Source organism: Zonotrichia albicollis, chromosome 33 (assembly GCF_047830755.1).
Source record: "Zonotrichia albicollis isolate bZonAlb1 chromosome 33, bZonAlb1.hap1, whole genome shotgun sequence".
Taxonomy (NCBI): Eukaryota; Metazoa; Chordata; class Aves; order Passeriformes; family Passerellidae; genus Zonotrichia; species Zonotrichia albicollis.
In genome coordinates this window covers 1,637,474-1,656,026 of record NC_133851.1, presented here as the reverse complement: position 1 = coordinate 1,656,026, position 18,553 = coordinate 1,637,474, and the positions used below count along the sequence as shown (strand labels likewise).

The 18,553-nt window shown below is 58.3% G+C and overlaps 3 protein-coding genes and 1 non-coding gene across 10 annotated transcripts in view; 2 read left to right on the top strand and 2 right to left on the bottom strand.

The window, feature by feature from the left end:
• RNF41 (ring finger protein 41) overlaps nucleotides 1–1,328 on the top strand; it is a 34,321-nt gene extending 32,993 nt beyond the window's left edge. Inside the window, exons 4-5 of one of the 2 annotated variants that reach the window (XR_012577571.1) lie at nucleotides 502–1,086; nucleotides 1,134–1,328. Coding sequence is in view for 1 of the 2 variants with exons in the window: in XM_074530947.1 (XP_074387048.1) it covers nucleotides 502–853 (352 nt within the window). In the remaining variant the exon portion in view is untranslated. Of the gene's footprint in view, nucleotides 1–501 lie in introns of both variants that reach the window. The other variant, XM_074530947.1, reaches the window with a different exon arrangement.
• Nucleotides 1–18,553, bottom strand: part of NABP2 (nucleic acid binding protein 2) — a 99,710-nt gene that overhangs the window by 45,715 nt on the left and 35,442 nt on the right. The window lies entirely within an intron of this gene.
• On the bottom strand, nucleotides 9,766–9,847 carry TRNAS-CGA (transfer RNA serine (anticodon CGA)). The gene has a single exon. It is a non-coding gene; the product is annotated as a tRNA-Ser (tRNA).
• Nucleotides 11,427–18,553, top strand: part of SMARCC2 (SWI/SNF related BAF chromatin remodeling complex subunit C2) — a 36,125-nt gene continuing 28,998 nt past the window's right edge. The window contains exons 1-6 of one of the 5 annotated variants that reach the window (XM_074530945.1): nucleotides 11,427–11,691; nucleotides 11,834–11,953; nucleotides 16,239–16,324; nucleotides 16,643–16,724; nucleotides 16,832–16,924; nucleotides 17,029–17,098. In XM_074530945.1, coding sequence (XP_074387046.1) covers nucleotides 11,581–11,691; nucleotides 11,834–11,953; nucleotides 16,239–16,324; nucleotides 16,643–16,724; nucleotides 16,832–16,924; nucleotides 17,029–17,098 — 562 coding nt within the window. In that variant the 5' untranslated portion in view covers nucleotides 11,427–11,580. Of the gene's footprint in view, nucleotides 11,692–11,833; nucleotides 11,954–16,238; nucleotides 16,325–16,642; nucleotides 16,725–16,831; nucleotides 16,925–17,028; nucleotides 17,099–18,553 lie in introns of those variants that run through there. The other 4 variants (XM_074530944.1, XM_074530942.1, XM_074530946.1 and 1 more) reach the window with 4 other exon arrangements.

Here is an 18,553-nt window from a genome sequence, read left to right as displayed (position 1 = left end):
CCACAATCCCTGAGCCCGTTATGTCCCCTAAGGTGTCTGAACCCCCACAATCCCACCCCACCCCTGACCCCATTATGTCCCCCCAGCTGGGTGCGTCTCCCCAATCCCACAATCCCACCCCACCCCTGACCCCGTTATCTCTCTCCAGGTGTCTGAACCCCCCCAATTCCACAATTCCACCCCTCCCCTGACCCCGTTATGTTCCCCCAGGTGTCTGAACCCCCACAATCCCACCCCAAACCCCCATCCCTGACCCCATTATCCCCCCTAAACTGGCTGAACCCCCACAATTCCACCCCAAACCTTCATCCCCGTGCACATTGTGTCCCCCCAGGTGGCTGAACCCCCCCAATCCCACCCCTCCCCTGACCCCATTATCTCTCTCCAGGTGTCTGAACCCCCACAATCCCACAATCCCTGACCCTGTTATGTCCCCCGAGGTGGCTGAACCTCTCCAATCCCACAATCCCACCCCACCCTGACCCCGTTCTCCCCCCGCAGGTGGGTGAACTCCCTGCAGCCGGCGCGGGTGACGCGCTGGGGCGGCATGATCTCCACGCCCGACGCCGTCCTGCAGGCCGTCATCAAGCGCTCGCTGGTGGAGAGCGGCTGCCCGGCGTCCATCACCAACGAGCTGATCGAGAACGCGCACGAGCGCAACTGGCCGCAGGGGCTGGCCACGCTGGAGACGCGGCAGATGAACCGCAGATACTACGAGAACTACGTGGCCAAACGCATCCCCGGCAAGCAGGCCGTGGTGGTGATGGCCTGCGAGAACCAGCACATGGGAGAGGACATGGTGCTGGAGCCGGGGCTCGTCATGATCTTCGCTCACGGCGTGGAGGAGATATGAGAGGAGTGGTGGAGATGGGGGGGTTTGGGGTTGTGAGTGTTGGTTGTGGAGGAGAGCTGAAAAAAATGCAGTTTGGAGATAACAGGGGTTTGCTGGACTTGGGTTTTTTGCTCATGGCATGGAAGAGATCCAAAAAAAATCCAATTTGGAGATAACAGGGGTTTGCTGGACTTGGGTTTTTCCCTCATGGAGTGGAGGAGATTTGAGAAAAATCCAATTTGGGATGGAGGGGGGTTTGTGGAGGAGACCTGAGAAAAATTCACCTTGGGATGGAGGGGAGTTTTGTGGAGGAGATGTGAAAAAAATCCAACTTGAGACACTGGGGGTTTCCTGGACTTGGATTTTTTGCTCATGGCATGGAAGAGAGATGAAAAAAATCCAACTCGAGACAATGGGGGTTTTTCTGGAGTTGGGGTTTTGGGGTTGTGGTTGTTGGTCATGGAGGAGAGCTGAAAAAAATGCAGTTTGGAGATAACAGGGGTTTGATGGACTTGGATTTTTCCCTCATGGAGTGGAGGAGATCTGAGAAAAATTCATCTTGGGATGGAGGTTTTTGTGGAGTTGGGGTTTTGGGGTTGTGATTATTGGTCATGGAGGAGAGCCAAAAAAAAATCCAACTTGAGACACTGGGGGTTTTGTGGAGTTGGGTTTTTGGTCATGACATGGAAGAGATCCAAAATAATCCAACATGGGACATTGGGGGTTTCCTGGACTTGGATTTTTCCCTCATGGAGTGGAGGAGATCTGAGAAAAATCCAACTTGAGACACTGGGGGTTTTGTGGAGTTGGGTTTTTTGCTCATGACATGGAAGAGATCCAAAAATAATCCAACATGGGACACTGGGGTTTCCTGGACTTGGGTTTTTCCCTCATGGAGTGGAGGAGATCTGAGAAAAATCCAATTTGGGACAGTGGGAGTTTCCTGGAGTTGGGTTTTTGGGGTTCATGATTTTCATTCATGCCATGGAGGAAATCTGAAAAAAATTCACCTTGGGACAATGTGGGTTTTGTGGAGTTGGGATTTTGGGGTTGTGATTTTTGCTCCCGAAAAAAATCCAATTTGGAGATAACAGGGGTTTGCTGGACTTGGGTTTTTCCCTCATGGAGTGGAGGAGATTTGAGAAAAATCCAATTTGGGACAGTGGGAGTTTCCTGGAGTTGGGATTTTGGCGTTCATAATTTTCATTCATGCCATGGAGGAAATCTGAAAAATATTCACCTTGGGATGCAGGGGAGTTTTGTGGAGTTGGGATTTTGGGGTTGTGATTTCTGCTGGTGGAGGAGATCTGGAAAAAAATCCATTTTGGGATGGCAAGAGGTTTTCTAGAGTTGGGATTTTTGCTCATGACATGGAAGAAGAGATCCAAAAATAATCCATTTTGGGATGGCAGAGGTTTTCTGGACTTGTGTTTTTTCCCTCATGGAGTGGAGGAAATCTGAGAAAAATCCATTTTGGGATGGCAGAGTTTTCCTGGATTTTTAGGGTTTGTGATTTTCACTCATGGCCAGGAGCAGATCTGAAAAAAATCCAGCTGGATTTGGGGGACAATGAGGATTTCCTGGATTTGGAATTTTTGGGGTTGTGATTTTTGGTCATGATATGAAGAAGATCTGAGAACAATCAACGGTTCCACCACCTCAGGACGGTGGGGTTTGATTGAATTTGGATTTTTTGGGTTTTGTGATTTTCACTCACAGCATGGAAATCTGGAGATCTGGAAAAATTCCTCCTCAGGACAGCGGGGGCTCCCTGGACTCGGAATTTTGGGGTTCCCTGGATGCAGAATTTTGGGGTTTCCCACTGGATTTTTGGGGTTCCCTGGACTCAAATCTTGGGGCTCCCCATTGGAATTTTGGGGTTCCCCATTGGATTTTTGGGGCTCCCTGGACTCGGAATTTTGGGATTCCCCACTGAATTGTTGGGGTTTCCTGAACTCAGAATTTTGGGGTTTCCTGGACTCTGAATTTTGGGGTTCATTGAACTTGGAATTTTGGGGTTCCCCATTGGATTTTTGGGCTTCTCTGGACTCAGAATTTTGGGGTTCATTGGACTTGGAATTTTGGGGTTTCCCACTGAATTTTTGGGGTTCATTGGACTTGGAATTTTGGGGTTCCCCATTGGATTTTTGGGGTTCCCCATTGGATTTTTGGGGTTCCCTGGACTCGGAATTTTGGGGTTCCCCGCTGAATTTTTGGGGTTTCCTGAACTCAGAATTTTGGGGTTCATTGGACTCAGAATTTTGGGGTTTCCCATTGGATTTTTGGATTCATTGGACTTGGAATTTTGGGGTTCATTGGACTCGGATTTGGGGTTCTCCATTGGATTTTGGGGTTCCCCATTGGATTTTTGGGGTTCCCTGAACTCAGAATTTTGGGGTTCCCTGGACTCAAATCTTGGGGTTCCCCACTGGATTTTTGGGCTTCCCTGAACTCAGAATATTGGGGTTCATTTGACTTGGAATTTTGGGGTTCCCTGGACTCAAATCTTGGAGTTCCCCATTGGATTTTTGGGGTTTCCTGAACTCAGAATTTTGGGGTTCCCCATTGGATTTTTTGGGCTTCTCTGGACTCAGAATTTTGGGGTCCATTGGACTTGAAATTTTGGGGTTTCCCACTGAATTTTTGGGGTTCGTTGGACTTGGAATTTTGGGGCTCCCCATTGGATTTTTGGGGTTCCCTGGACTCAAAATTTTGGAGTTCCCCTCTGGATTTTTGGGGTGTCCTGAACTCAGAATTTTGGGGTTCCCCATTGGATTTTTGGGGTTTCCTGAACTCAGAATTTTGGGGTTCATTGGACTAGGATTTGGGGTTCCTCATTGAATTTTTGGGCTTCGTTGGACTTGGAATTTTGGGGTTCCCTGGACTCAAAATTTTGGGGTTCCCCATTGGATTTTTGGGGTTCCCTGGACTGAGAATTTTGGGATTCATTGGACTCGGATTTGGGGTTCCCCATTGGATTTTGGGGTTCCCCATTGGATTTTTGGGGTTTCCTGAACTCAGAATTTTGGGGTTCCCCATTGGATTTTTAGAGTTCCCTGGACTCGGATTTGGGCTTCCCCATTGGATTTTGGGGTTTTCTGAACTCAGAATTTTGGGCTTCATTTGACTCGGAATTTTGGGGTTCCCTGGACTCAAATCTTGGAGTTCCCCATTGGATTTTTGGGGTTCCCCATTGGATTTTTGAAGTTCCCTGGACTCGGAATTTTGGGGTTCCCCGCTGAATTTTTGGGGTTTCCTGAATTCAGAATTTTGGGGCTCATTGGACTCGGAATTTTGGCGTTTCCCATTGGATTTTTGGGGTTCCCCACTGGATTTTTGGGGTTCCCCTCTGGATTGAACCCATTCCAAACCCAGCTCAGCTCTCCCCATTCCAAGAGAGGGGAACTGGGGGGCTCCAGACCCCTCAGGGGTCCCCCAAACCCCACAACCTCCATCTCCTCCCTGCAGTGACCCTTGGGGACCCTCCTGTCCCCCTTTTCCGTGCATGCCCCAGGAGCATCTCCCACCTCCTCCTGATTATTCTGTATTTTTAATTTTTTTTATTTTTACCTTTTTTTTCTGATTTTTTTTTTTTTTACCTTTTTATTCTCCCTTTTTTTCTGATTTTTTTTTTTTTTTTACTCTCCCTTTTTTAATTTGATTTTTCCAAGTAACCGTCGTGGGCAGGCACCTCTGGCCTGGGACTCGTTGGGAATTTAATTTAATTTATTTGCATTTATTTTGTTGTTTTTTGGGGGTTTTTTTATCATTGTTTTCTCCTCCCGGCAGATCTGGAGGGAGGCAGGGATTGAAGTGATCAATAAACAGAATTCTGGTTGCTTTATCCCCGTTTTGGGGGGCTCCTCCTGCACCCCAAAACCCTCCCTCTGTGTCGGGGGGCTCAGTTTTGGGGTGAAAATGGGTGGGTTTGGGATCCTGGGGGGATTTGGGGATTAATAAATGTCAGTCCTAAAAGGGAATGGGGGTGGGTGAGGGTCTTGGGGGTTCCCTCTGTGCCCACCCCAAAAAGGGCTGGAATTGGGGGGTCCCCACCCTAAAAAGGGCTGGAATTGGGGGGTCTCCACCCCAGAAAGAGATGGGGCTGGGATTGGGGGGTCCCACCCTATAAAGGGCTGGGATTGGGGGGTCTCCACCCCAAAAAGAGCTGGGACTGGGGGGTCCCACCCCAAAAAGAGCAGGGATTGGGGGGTCCTACCCTAAAAAGAGCTGGGATTGGGGGGTCCTCACCCCAAAAAGGGCTGGAATTGGGGGTCCCCACCCCTAAATGAGCCAGGATTGGGATTGGGGGGTCCTCACCCCAAAAAGGGCTGGGACTGGGGGGTCCCCACCCTAAAAGAGCTGGGATTGGGGCGTCCCACCTTAAAAAGGGCTGGGATTGGGGGTCCCCACCCTAAAAAGGGCTGGGACTGAAACTGGGGGGTCCCTATCCCTAAAAGAGATGGGATTGGGGGGTCCCCAACCCTAAATGAGCAAGGATTGGGATTGGGGGGGTCCCCACCCTAAAAGAGCTGAAACTGGGGGGTCCCACCCCAAAAAGAGATGGGATTGGGATTGGGGGGTCCCACCCTAAAAGAGCTGGGATTGGGGGGTCCCCACCCCTAAATTAGCTAGGATTGGGATTAGGGGGTCCCCACCCCAAAAAGAGCTGAAACTGGGGGGTCCCACCCTAAAAGAGCTGGAATTGGGGGTCCCCACCCCAGAAAGAGATGGGTCTGGGATTGGGGGGTCCCCACCTTAAAAGAGCTGAAATTGAGGGGTCCCCACCCCAAAAAGTGATGGGATTGGGGGTCCCCACCCCAAAAAGAGCCAGGATTGGGATTGGGGGGTCCCCACCCTAAAAAGGGCTGGGACTGAAACTGGGGGGTCCCCACCCTAAAAGAGCTGGAATTGGGGGGTCCCACCCTAAAAAGTGATGGGACTGGGGGTCCCCACCCCTAAATGAGCCAGGATTGGGATTGGGGGGTCCCACCCCAAAAAGAGCTGGGATTGGGGGGGGTCCCCACCCTAAAAGAGCTGGGATTGGGGGGTCCCACCCCAAAAAGAGATGGTCTGGGATTTGGGGGGTCCCCACCCCAAAAAGAGCTGGAATTGGGGGGTCCCACCCCAAAAAGTGATGGGACTGGGATTGGGGGGTCCCCACCCCAAAAAGAGATGGGATTGGGGGTCCCCACCCTAAAAAGGGCTGGGATTGAGGGGTCCCCACCCCAAAAAGTGATGGGACTGAAACTGGGGGGTCCCCACCCCTAAATGAGCTAGGATTGGGATTGGGGGGGTCCCTACCCCAAAAAGAGCTGGGATTGGGGGGTCCCCACCCTAAAAGAGCTGGAATTGGGGGGTCCCCACCCCAAAAAAGGGCTGGAATTGGGGGGTCCCACCCCAAAAAGAGATGGGATTGGGGGGTCCCCACCCCTAAATGAGCTAGGATTGGGATTGGGGGGTCCCACCCTAAAAAGGGCTTGGACTGGGGGGTCTCCACCCCAAAAAGAGATGGGGCTGGGATTGGGGGGTCCCACCGCAAAAAGTGATGGGACTGGGGGGTCCCACCCCAAAAAGGGCTGGGATTGGGGGGTCCCACCCTAAAAAGGGCTGGGATTGGGGGTCCCCACCCCTAAATTAGCTAGGATTGGGATTGGGGGGTCCCACCCTAAAAAGGGCTGGAACTGAAACTGGGGGATCCCCATCCCTAAAAAGAGCTGGGATTGGGGGTCCCCACCCCAAAAAGAGCTGGAATTGGGGGTCCCCAACCCTAAATTAGCTAGGATTGGGACTGGGGGGTCCCACCCTAAAAAGAGCTGGAATTGGGGGGTCCCCACCCCAAAAAGAGATGGGACTGGGATTGGGGGGTCCCCACCCCAAAAAGTGATGGGATTGGGGGTCTTAACCCCTAAATGAGCTAGGATTGGGATTGGGGAGTCCCCACCCTAAAAAGGGCTGGAATTGAGGGGTCCCCACCCCAAAAAGAGCTGGGACTGGGGGTCCCCACCCCTAAATTAGCTAGGATTGGGATTTGGGGGTCCTCACCCCAAAAAGGGCTGGGATTGGGGGGTCTCCACCACAAAAAGAACTGGGACTGAAACTGGGGGGTCCCCATCCCTAAAAGAGCTGGGATTGGGGGTCCCCACCCCAAAAAGAGCCAGGATTGGGATTGGGGGGTCCCCACCCTAAAAAGGGCTGGGATTGGGGGGTCCCCACCCTAAAAGAGCTGGGATTGGGGGTCCCCACCCCAAAAAGCGATGGGGCTGGTATTGGGGGGTCCCACCCTAAAAAGGTCTGGAATTGGGGGCTCCCCACCCTAAAAAGGGCTGGGATTGGGGGTCCCCAACCCTAAATTAGCTAGGATTGGGATTGGGGGGTCCTCACCCCAAAAAGAGCTAGGTCTGGGATTGGGGGGTCTCCACCCCAAAAAGAGATGGGGCTGGGATTTGGGGGTCCTCACCCCAAAAAGGGCTGGGATTGGGGGGTCTCCACCCTATAAAGAGCTGGGATTGGGGGTCCCCACCCCTAAATGAGCTAGGATTGGGATTGGGGGGTCCCCACCCCAAAAAGGGCTGGGATTGGGGGGTCTCCACCCCAAAAAGAACTGGGACTGAAACTGGGGGGTCCCCACCCTAAAAGAGCTGGAATTGGGGGTCCCCACCCCAAAAAGAGCCAGGATTGGGATTTGGGGGTCCCCACCCCAAAAAGGGCTGGGATTGGGGGGTCCCCACCCCAAAAAGTGATGGGTCTGGGATTTGGGGGTCCTCACCCCAAAAAGGGCTGGGACTGGGGGGTCCCCACACTAAAAGAGCTGGGATTGGGGGTCCCCACCCTAAAGAGTGATGGGTCTGGGATTGGGGGGTCCCACCCTATAAAGGGCTGGGATTGGGGGGTCTCCACCCCAAAAAGAGCTGGGATTGAGGGGTCCCCACCCCAAAAAGAACTGTGACTGAAACTGGGGGGTCCCCACCCTAAAAGAGCTGGAATTGGGGGGTCCCACCCCAAAAAGAGATGGGGCTGGAATTGGGGGGTCCCCACCCCAAAAAGACCTGGGTCTGGGATTGGGGGGTCCCCACCCTAAAAAGGGCTGGGATTGGGGGGGTCCCTGCCCTAAGAAGAACTGGGACTGAAACTGGGGGGTCCCCATCCCTAAAAGAGCTGGAATTGGGAGGTCCCCACCCCAAAAAGTGATGGGATTGGGGGGTCCCACCCCAAAAAGAGATGGGACTGAGATTGGGGGGTCCCACCCTAAAAAGTGATGGGATTGGGGGTCCCCACCCCTAAATGAGCCAGGATTGGGATTGGGGGGTCCCCACCCCAAAAAGGGCTGGGATTGGGGGGTCCCCACCCCAAAAAGGGCTGGAATTGGGGGTCCCCACCCCTAAATGAGCTAGGATTGGGATTGGAGGGTCCCCACCCCAAAAAGAGATGGGATTGGGGGGTCCCACCCCAAAAAGAGCCAGGATTGGGATTGGGGGGTCCCCACCCCAAAAAGAGATGGGGCTGGGGGGTCCCCACCCCAAAAAGGGCTGGGATTGGGGGGTCACCACCCTAAAAAGTGCTGGGATAGGGGGGTCCCACCCCAAAAAGAGATGGGACTGGGGGGTCCCACCCCAAAAAGTGATGGGGCTGGGATTGGGGGGTCCCACCCTAAAAGAGCTGGAATTCGGGGGTCCCCACCCCAAAAAGAGCCAGGATTGGGATTGGGGGGGTCCCTACCCCAAAAAGGGCTGGGATTGGGGGGGTCCCCACCCTAAAAGAGCTGGGATTGGGGGGTCCCCACCCCAAAAAGGGCTGGAACTGAAACTGGGGGATCCCCATCCCTAAAAAGAGCTGGAATTGGGGGTCCCCAGCCCAAAAAGAGCCAGGATTGGGATTGGGGGGTCCCACCCTAAAAAGTGGTGGAATTGGGGGTCCCCACCCTAAAAGAGCTGGGATTGGGGGGGTCCCCACCCCAAAAAGAGCCAGGATTGGGATTCGGGGGTCCCCACCCCAAAAAGAACTGGGACTGAAACTGGGGGGTCCCCATCCCTAAAAGAGCTGGGATTGGGGGTCCCCACCCCTAAATGAGCTAGGATTGGGATTTGGGGGTCCTCACCCCTAAAAGGGCTGGGACTGGGGGGTCCCCACCCTTAAAGAGCTGGGACTGGGGGGTCCTCACCCCAAAAAGTGATGGGTCTGGGATTGGGGGGTCGCACCCTAAAAAGGGCTGGAATTGGGGGGTCCCCACCCCAGAAAGAGATGGGTCTGGGATTGGGGGTCCCCACCCCAAAAAGGGCTGGGATTGGGGGGGTCTCCACCCCAAAAAGTGATGGGACTGAAACTGGGGGGTCCCCACCCCTAAATGAGCTAGGATTGGGATTGGGGGGGTCCCTACCCCAAAAAGGGCTGGAATTGGGGGGTCCCCACCCCAAAACGAGTCGGTACCGGGGCTTGGGGGGTCCCTGCTGCTCCCACCCCATTAAAGGAACCGGGATTCGAGGGGGTTCCCCGTTATTTCCACCCCTAAAGGAGCCGGTACCGGGGCTTGGCCACTCTCCGATCCTCCCGCCGTTAAAGGGGCCGGTACCGGAGGCCGAGCACGCGTTCTGTCCGCTGCTGCCGCCGTTGAGAGCCGGTAACCGGGCGAGGATCCCCGTTAGAAGAGCCAGGACGTGTGGGGAGGTCCCCGTTGTTCCTGCCGTTAAAGGAGCCGGTACCGGAGACTGAGAGTGTGTGGTCCCAGGTATCCCCGCCGTTAAAGGAGCCGGTACCGGCGGGCGGGACGCTCCGTGATGCCCCCACCGTTAAAAGAGCCGGTACCGGACGCTGAGAATGAGTTTTCCCCACTGTTCCCGCCGTTAAAAGAGCCGGTACCGGACGTGCACCGTGTGTGTGCTCGCCGTTACCGGCGGAGCTCCCGCTTGTGTGTTTCCCACCAGCAAAAGTGAGCGTGGCGTCACGGACAGGATTCGAACCTGTGCGGGGAAACCCCATTGGATTTCGAGTCCAACGCCTTAACCACTCGGCCACCGTGACTCTCGCGCCTCCTCTGCGCCGCGCTCCGCATAGACCCGGCCCCGCCGCCGCTCCCGGCCCCGCCCCGCCCCGTGCTCGGTGCTCGGTGTCTGGTTTGGTGCTCAGGGCCCGGTGCGGTGATCAATGCCCGGTGTCCGGTGCTCGGTTTGGTGCTCAGGGCCCGGTGCCCGGTGCGGTGATCAAGGCCTGGTGCCTGGTGCTTGGTGCTCGGTGCCCGGTGCTCGGTGCTCAATGCCCGGCTTGGTGCTCAATGCCCAGTACCCGGTGCTGTGATCAATGCCCGCTGCCCGGTGCTCATTGCTCGGTGCCCGGTGCTCGGTTCCCGGTGCTCAGTGCCCGGTTTGGTGCTCAATGCCCGGTGCCCGGTGTGCGGTGCTCAATGCCCGGTGTCCGGTGCTCGGTTTGGTGCTCAATGCCCGGTGCCTGGTGCTCGGTGCTCGGTGCTCAATGCCCGGCTTGGTGCTCAATGCCCAGTACCCGGTGCTGTGATCAATGCCCGCTGCCCGGTGCTCATTGCTCGGTGCCCGGTGCTCGGTTCCCGGTGCTCAGTGCCCGGTTTGGTGCTCAATGCCCGGTGTGCGGTGTGCGGTGCTCAATGCCCGGTTTGGTGCGCAATGCCCGGCTTGGTGCTCAATGCCCAGTACCCGGTGCTGTGATCAATGCCCGCTGCCCCGTGCTCATTGCTCGGTGCTCGGTACTCGGTTCCTGGTGCTCAGTGCCCGGTTTGGTGCTCAATGCCCAGTACCCGGTTCAGTGATCAATGCCCGCTGCCCGGTGCTCATTGCTCGGTGCTCAGTGCCCGGTTTGGTGCTCAAGGCCCGGTGCCCGGTGTGCGGTGCTCAATGCCCGGTTTGGTGCGCAATGCCCGGTGCTCGGTGCCCGGTGCCGTTCCGCCGCTCCCTCCGGTGCCCATCCCTTCCCACCCCCGCCTTCCCCGGTCCCGGGATGCTCCAAGCCCCGTCCAACCCGGCCTGGAGAACCTCCGGGCATGGAGCAGCGACGGCACCTCTGGGAAATCCATTCCCCACCCTCCCAGGGAGGAATTTCCTCCCAATCTCCCATCTAAACCAAATTTCTTGAGATTTGAACCCATTTCTCCTTGTCGTGCCTCTCTTGTCGCACTTGCGGGCGGCGGGGCCGGTAACGGGCAGCGGGACCAACAAGGGGCGGTGGAGTGAGGAAAGGGACCCGGAGGGCCGGGAACAGCGCCCGGGGAAGAGCGGGGACGGCGGGAACGGCGGGAGCGGCACCAGCAGGAGGCGGTGGCGGGCGCGGCGGGACCGGCGGGCGGTACAACGGGGCCGGGAACCGCGATCGGGGTCGCGAACAACGATCGGGGTCGTGAAGAACGATAGGAGGTGGCGGTGCGGGAGCGGGAAATCGACCAGGCCCGGTAAAACCGGGCGGGAGCGGGAACAGCGATCGGCACCGGCAACACCGGGCGGGAGCGGCAGTGCGGGAGCGGCACCGCCAGGGGGCGGCAGCGGCGGCGGCGGGAGCGGCAGTGCGGGAACGGGAGGGCACCAAAGGGGGCGGCGGGGCTTTAACAGCGAGCGGGGCCGGGGCGAGCGGCGGAGACAGCGACCGGGAACGGGAACAGCGGGACCGGGGACAGCGGGACCGGGGACAGCGACCGGAGGCGGCGGCGGCGGCGGGCGCGGCCGTGGCGGCGCGGGGCCGGCAGGGGGCGGCAGTGGCGGGCGGAGGCGGCGGCGCGGCCCGGCCCGCTCAAGATGGCGGTGCGGAAGAAGGACGGCGGCCCCAACGTCAAGTACTACGAGGCCTCGGACACCGTCAGCCAGTTCGACAACGTGCGGCTGTGGCTCGGCAAGAACTACAAGAAGGTAAGTGCGCGGAACCGCGGCGCCGCCGCCCGCGCCCGCCGCCGCCACGCCGGGCCCGGCCTGTCACGGCGCCGCCGCCGCCATCGCGCCCCCCCCTCCCCTCAGCGGCCGCGGCGGCCGCGCTGAGCCCCCGGCCCCGCAGTACATCCAGGCAGAGCCCCCCACCAACAAATCGCTGTCGAGCCTGGTGGTGCAGCTGCTGCAGTTCCAGGAGGAGGTGTTCGGCAAGCACGTCAGCAACGCGCCCCTCACCAAGCTGCCGGTGAGAGCCGCGGGGGGACGCGGGGGGACGCGGGGACAAGGCGGGCGGGACCCCGCGGGGCCGGTGGGGGACACGCGGGGAGCGGGGGGCGAGGGTCAGAGCGGGGGGTGCGGGGATGGAGCCTCGTGGTTGTGGGGCGAGGTGGGGAAGAGCCCCAAAGAATGGGGGGGACAAAGCCCAGATTGAAGAGAGCGCCCCAAAGATGTGGGGACAGGACCCCGAAGATGCGGGGACAGGACCCCACAGGGCTGGGGACACGGCCCTGGTGAGCAGGGACAAGGCTCAGAGCAGGGGGTGTGGGGATGGAGCCTCGTGGATCCAGGGCAGAGCCCCCAAGAATGGGGGGGACAAAGCCCAGATTGAGGAGAGCACCTCAAAGATGTGGGGACAGCAGCCCGAAGATGTGGGGACAGCAGCCCACAGGGCTGGGGACATGTCAGGGACGAGGCTCAGAGCAGGGGACATGGCCCTGGTGAGCAGAGACGAGGCTCAGAGCAGGGGGTGTGGGGATGGAACCTCGTGGATCCAGGGCAGAGCCCCCAAGAATGGGGGGACAAAGCCCAGATTGAGGAGAGCACCCCGAAGATGTGGGGACAGCACCCCGAAGGTGTGGGGACAGGATCCCACAGGGCTGGGGACATGTCAGGGACGAGGCTCAGAGCAGGGGACATGGCCCTGGTAAGCAGAGACGAGGCTCAGAGCAGGGGGTGTGGAGATGGAACCTCGTGGATCCAGGGCAGAGCCCCCAAGAATGGAGGGGACAAAGCCCAGATTGAAGAGAGCGCCCCAAAGATGTGGGGACAGGACCCCAAAGATGCGGGGACAGGACCCCACAGGGCTGGGGACATGGCCCTGGTGGACAGGGACAAGGCTCAGAGCAGGGGGTGTGGGGATGGAACCTCGTGGATCCAGGGAAGGGCCCCCAAGAATGGGGGGACAAAGCCCAGATTGAAGAGAGCGCCCCAAAGATGTGGGGACAGGACCCCAAAGATGTGGGGACAGGACCCCACAGGGCTGGGGACACGGCCCTGGTGAGCAGGGACAAGGCTCAGAGCAGGGGGTGAGGAGATGGAACCTCGTGGATCCAGGGCAGAGCCCCCAAGAACGGGGGGGACAAAGCCCAGATTGAGGAGAGCACCCCGAAGATGTGGGGACAGGACCCCACAGGGCTGGGGACATGTCAGGGACAAGGCTCAGAGCAGGGACAGTGCCCCAAAGGTGCAGGGATGGCCCTGGGATGGGGTCCTGGATAGCCAGGGAGGAGCCCCAAAGAAGAGGGGACAAAGCCCTAATTGGGGACAGCACCCCAATATCCAGGGATGGCATCAGGATGTCCCCACAATGCCCAGGAACAGGAGCCTGAGCAGGGACAAAGCCCAGAGACGTGGGGACAGAACCCCAGGGATTTGGGGACATGGCCTTGATGGCCCTGATGAGCCAGGGTTGTCCCCCAATACCTGGGGACAGCCCTGAGGACACGTCCCCAATGTCCCCAAAGAGCTGGGGACAAAGCTCCAAGTAGGGACAGCACCCCAATACCTGGGGACACCTCTGAGCAGGGACAGCACCCCAATACCTGGGGACAGCCCTGGGGACACAGCCCTGAGCAGGGACATGGCCCTGGTGACACCGTTGAACGTTCAGGTGGCTTTGGGGACAGCAGGTGACCATGGACAGCAGCCAGTGGCAGTGCCCTGGTCAGGGACATGGCCTGGAGTGCTGGGGACAGTGTGACCACACAGGGACAGGGACAGAGCACAGTAGGGACAGAATCCCAAGGGGACACCAGGACAGCCCCAAAGGACTTGGGGACAGTGTCCCCCCACAGGGACAGGGCCCAGCAGGGACAGAATCCCAAGGGGACACTGCCCCAAGGGACAAGGGGATGTCACCCTAGGGAGGCGATGGCACCCTGTGAGAGGGTGGCACCCAGACAAGGGGATGGCACCCAGACAAGGGAATGTCACCCCAAAAAGGGGATGGCACCCAGACAAGGGGATGTCACCTAAATATGGAGATGTCACCCAGACAAGAGGATGTCACCCCAAAAAGGGGATGTCACCCAGACATGGGGATGGCACTTAGGCATGGGGATGTCACCCCAAAAAGGGGATGTCACCCAAACTAGGGGATGGCACCCAGACATGGGGATGTCACCCCAAAAAGGAAATGACACCCTAAGAGGGGATGTCACCTAAACATGGGGATGTCACCTAAACATGAGGATGGCACCCCAACAAGGAGGTGGCACCTTATGAGGGGATGGCACCCAGACAAAGGGTGTCACCTAAACATGGAGATGTCACCCCAACAAGGGATGCCACCCAGACAAGGGGATGGCACTTAGGCATGGGAATGTCACCTAAAGATGGGGATGACACCCAGACAAGGGGATGGCACCCCAACAATTGGGTGTCACTCAGACATGGGGAAGTCACCTAAACGTGGGCATGGCACCACAATAAGGGGGTGTCACCCCAAAAAGGAAATGGCAACCTAACAAGGGGATGGCACCCAGACATGGGGGTGTCACTTAGGCATGGGGATGGCACCCCAAAAAGGGGATGGCACCCAGAAAAAGGGTGTCACCCTAACAAAGGGATGGCACCCCAAAAAGGGGATGGCACCCAGACATAGGAATGTCACCCAGACATGGGGATGTCACCCTAACAAGGGGGTGGCACCCAGAGAATGGGATGGCACCCGGACACAGGAATGTCACCCAGACAAGGGGATGGCACCCAGACATGGGAATGTCACTTAGGCATGGGCATGGCACCTCAAAAAGGGGATGGCACCCAGACATGGGAATGTCACCCTAACAAGGGGATGGCACCCAGAGAAGGGGATGGCACCCAGAAAAAGGGTGCCACCCTAACAAAGGGATGGCACTTAGGCATGGGGATGGCACCCAGAGAAAAGGATGGCACCCAGACATTGGAATGTCACCCTAACAAGGGGATGGCACCCAGAGAAAGGGATGGCACCCAGACATGGGAATGGCACCCTAACAAGGGGATGGCACCTCAAAAAGGGGATGGCACTTGTGCATGGGGATGGCACCCAGAGAAAGGGATGGCACCCAGACAAGGTTATGTCACCCAGACATAGGAATGTCACCCTAACAAGGGCATGGCACCCAGAGAAAGGGATGGCACCCAGACATAGGAATGTCACCCAGACATGGGGATGGCACCCAGACATGGGGGTGTCACTTAGGCATGGGGATGGCACCTCAAAAAGGGGATGGCACCCAGAAAAAGAGTGCCACCCTAACAAAGGGATGGTACCCAGAGAAAAGGATGGCACCCAGACAAGGTTATGTGACCCAGACATAGCAATGTCACCCTAACAAGGGGATGGCACCCAGACATGGGGATGTCACTTAGGCATGGGGATGGCACCCCAAAAAGGGGATGGCACCCAGACAAGGTTATGTCACCCAGACATAGGAATGGCACCCTAACAAGGGGGTGGCACCCAGACATGGGAATGTCACTTAGGCATGGGCATGGCATCTCAAAAAGGGGATGGCACCCAGAGAAAGGGGTGCCACCCTAACAAAGGGATGGCACTTTGGCATGGGGATGGGACCCCAAAAAGGGGATGGCACCCAGACATAGGAATGGCACCCTAACAAGTGGATGGCACCCAGACATAGGAATGTCACCCTAACAAGGGGGTGGCACCCAGACATGGGGATGTCACTTAGGCATGGGCATGGCACCTCAAAAAGGGGATGGCGCCCAGAGAAAGGGATGGCACCCAGACATTGGAATGTCACCCTAACAAGGGGATGGCACCCAGACATTGGAATGGCACCCAGACATTGGAATGGCACCCAGACATGGGAATGTCACCCTAACAAAGGGATGGCACCCCAAAAAGGAGATGGCACCCAGACAAGGTTATGTCATCCAGACATAGAATGTCACCCAGACAAGTGGATGGCACCCAGACATAGGAATGTCACCCAGAGAAGGGGGTGGCACCCAGACATGGGGATGTCACTTAGGCATGGGCATGGCACCTCAAAAAGGGGATGGCACCCAGAAAAAGGGATGGCACCCAGACATAGGAATGTCACCCTAACAAGGGGATGGCACCCTGACAAGGGGATGGCACCCAGGCATAGGAATGTCACCCTGACAAGGGGATGGCACCCAGACATTGGATTGGCACCCTAACAAGGGGATGGCACCCTGACAAGGGGATGGCACCCCAAGGAGGACATGTCCCCCCATGAGGACGCTGTCCCTGTCCCCTGACCCCTCTCCCCTTGCAGATCAAATGCTTCCTGGATTTCAAGGCGGGGGGAGCCCTGTGCCACATCCTGGCAGCCGCCTATAAATTCAAGAGCGACCAAGGATGGTGAGCATGGGGGTCCTGGGGGGGGGGGGTCCCTGGGGTGGGGGGGTCCCTGGGGTGGGGGTGACAGAGCTGGGGGTCCCTTCCTTGGGTTGTCACCTCCAGAGCAAACCAGCGCTGGGACGTGTCCCCCTTTGTCACCATGGACCCTGATGGGGTCCAGATATGTGTCCCACTCCCTCCCCCTCCCCAAATTCCCCAAATTTCCCCCAAATTCCCCAAATTTCCCCCAAATTCCCCAAATTTCCCCCAGATTTGGGGGTGCTGACGAGGAGACCTGAGCTGTGGCTTTCATGAGAGTCGCTCTTTTCTTCCAATAAGGCGGCGTTTCGATTTCCAGAATCCCTCGCGCATGGACCGCAACGTGGAGATGTTCATGACCATCGAGAAATCCCTGGTGCAGGTGAGAGAGAGCCCCCCCCAAAAACCCCCAAATCTCACCCCCAGAGCCCCCTCCTCGTGCGCCTCCCCCTCCTCAATTCACAGCCTTGCTCCCAATTTGCTCCCTAGAACAATTGCCTGGCTCGGCCCAACATCTTCCTGCAGCAGGAGATTGAGCCCAAGCTGCTGGGGAAGCTCAAGGACATTGTCAAGAGGCACCAGGTGGGTGGCAGTGCCAGTTTGGGGGCACAGGTGGGCACAGGGAGGGGGTTCATGGCAGGGTTTGACTCAGTCTCACCCTGGGTTTGTCCCCCTGGCTGTCACAGGGCACCGTGACCGAGGACAAGAGCAACGCGTCGCACATCGTGTGCCCCGTGCCCGGCAACCTGGAGGAGGGTGCGTGCACAAAGGGGGGGTTTGGGGGGTCACAGGGGGCTCCAGGGGTGCAGGAGGGGGGTTTGGGGGAGTTTTTGGGGGTCACAGGGGGCTCCAGGGGGTGCAGGAAGGGGTTTGGAGGGGCTCCAGGGGTGCAGGAGGGGTTTTTGGGGGGCTGCAAGGGTACAGGAGGGGTTTTTGGGGGGTTTTGGGATGTCACAGGGGGCTCCAGGGGGTGCAGGAAGGGGTTTTGGGGGGTCACAGGGGTGCAGGAGGGGGTTTTGGGGGGTCATGGGGGGCTGCAGGGGTACAGGAGGGGGTTTGGGGGGTTTCTGGTGGGGCAGAAAGGGGGCTTTGGGATGTCACAGGGGGCTCCAGGGGTGCAGAAAGGGGTTTGGGGGAGTTTTTGGGGGGTCAGAGGGGGTTCCAGGGGTGTTGGAGGGAGGTTTTGGGGGGCTCCAGGGGTACAGGAGGGGTTTTTGGGGGGCTGCAGGGGTGCAGGAGGGGTTTTTGGGGGGCTTTGGGGGGTCACAGGGGGCTCCAGGAGTTGCAGGAGGGGTTTTTGGGGGATCACAGGGGGTCCGGGGGTGTTGGAGGGGTTTTTGGGGGGTCATGGAGGGCTCCAGGGGTTCAGGAGGGGTTTTTGGGGGGTCACAGGGGGCTCCAGGGGGTGCAGGAGGGGGGTTTGGGGGAGTTTTTGGGGGGTCACAGGGGGCTCCAGGGGTGTTGGAGGAAGGTTTTGGGGGGCTCCAGGGGTGCAGGAGGGGTTTTTGGGAGAGATTGGGGGGTTTTTGGGGGGCTGCAGGGGTACAGGAGGGGTTTTTGGGGGTCACAGGGGGCTCCAGGGGTGCAGGAGGGGGGTTTGGGGGAGTTTTTGGGGGGTCACAGGGGGCTCCAGGGGTGCAGGAAGGGGTTTTTTTGGGAGGGGTTGGGGGATTCATGGGGAGTTCCAGGGGTACAGGAGGGGGCTTTGGGGGGTCACAGGGGGCTCCAGGGGGTGCAGGAAGGGGTTTGGAGGGGCTCCAGGGGTGCAGGAGGGGTTTTTGGGGGGCTTTGGGGGGTCACAGGGGGCTCCAGGGGTTGCAGGATGAAGTTTTTGGGGGGTCCCGGGGGGCTCCAGGAGGGGCAGAGGAAGGTGGGTGCAGGATGGGGGTTTGGGGTTTTTTTGGGGGGGCTCTGGGGGTTCCAGGGGTGTTGGAGGGAGGTTCTGGGGGGCTCCAGGGGTGCAGAGGAAGGTGAGTGCAGGAGGGGAATTTGGAGGGTTTTTGGGGGGTCCCAGGGGGCTCCAGGGTGTGCAGGAAGGGGATTTTGGGGGTCTCCAGGGGTGCAGAGGAAGGTGAGTGCAGGAGGGGAATTTGGGGGATCCCAGGGGGCTCTATGGGATCCAGAGCAAGGTGAGGTTTTTGGGGGGGCTCCAGGGGGTACCGAAGGGCAGTTTTGGGGTGCACAGAGCACCTCAGACCCCCCAGAACCCCT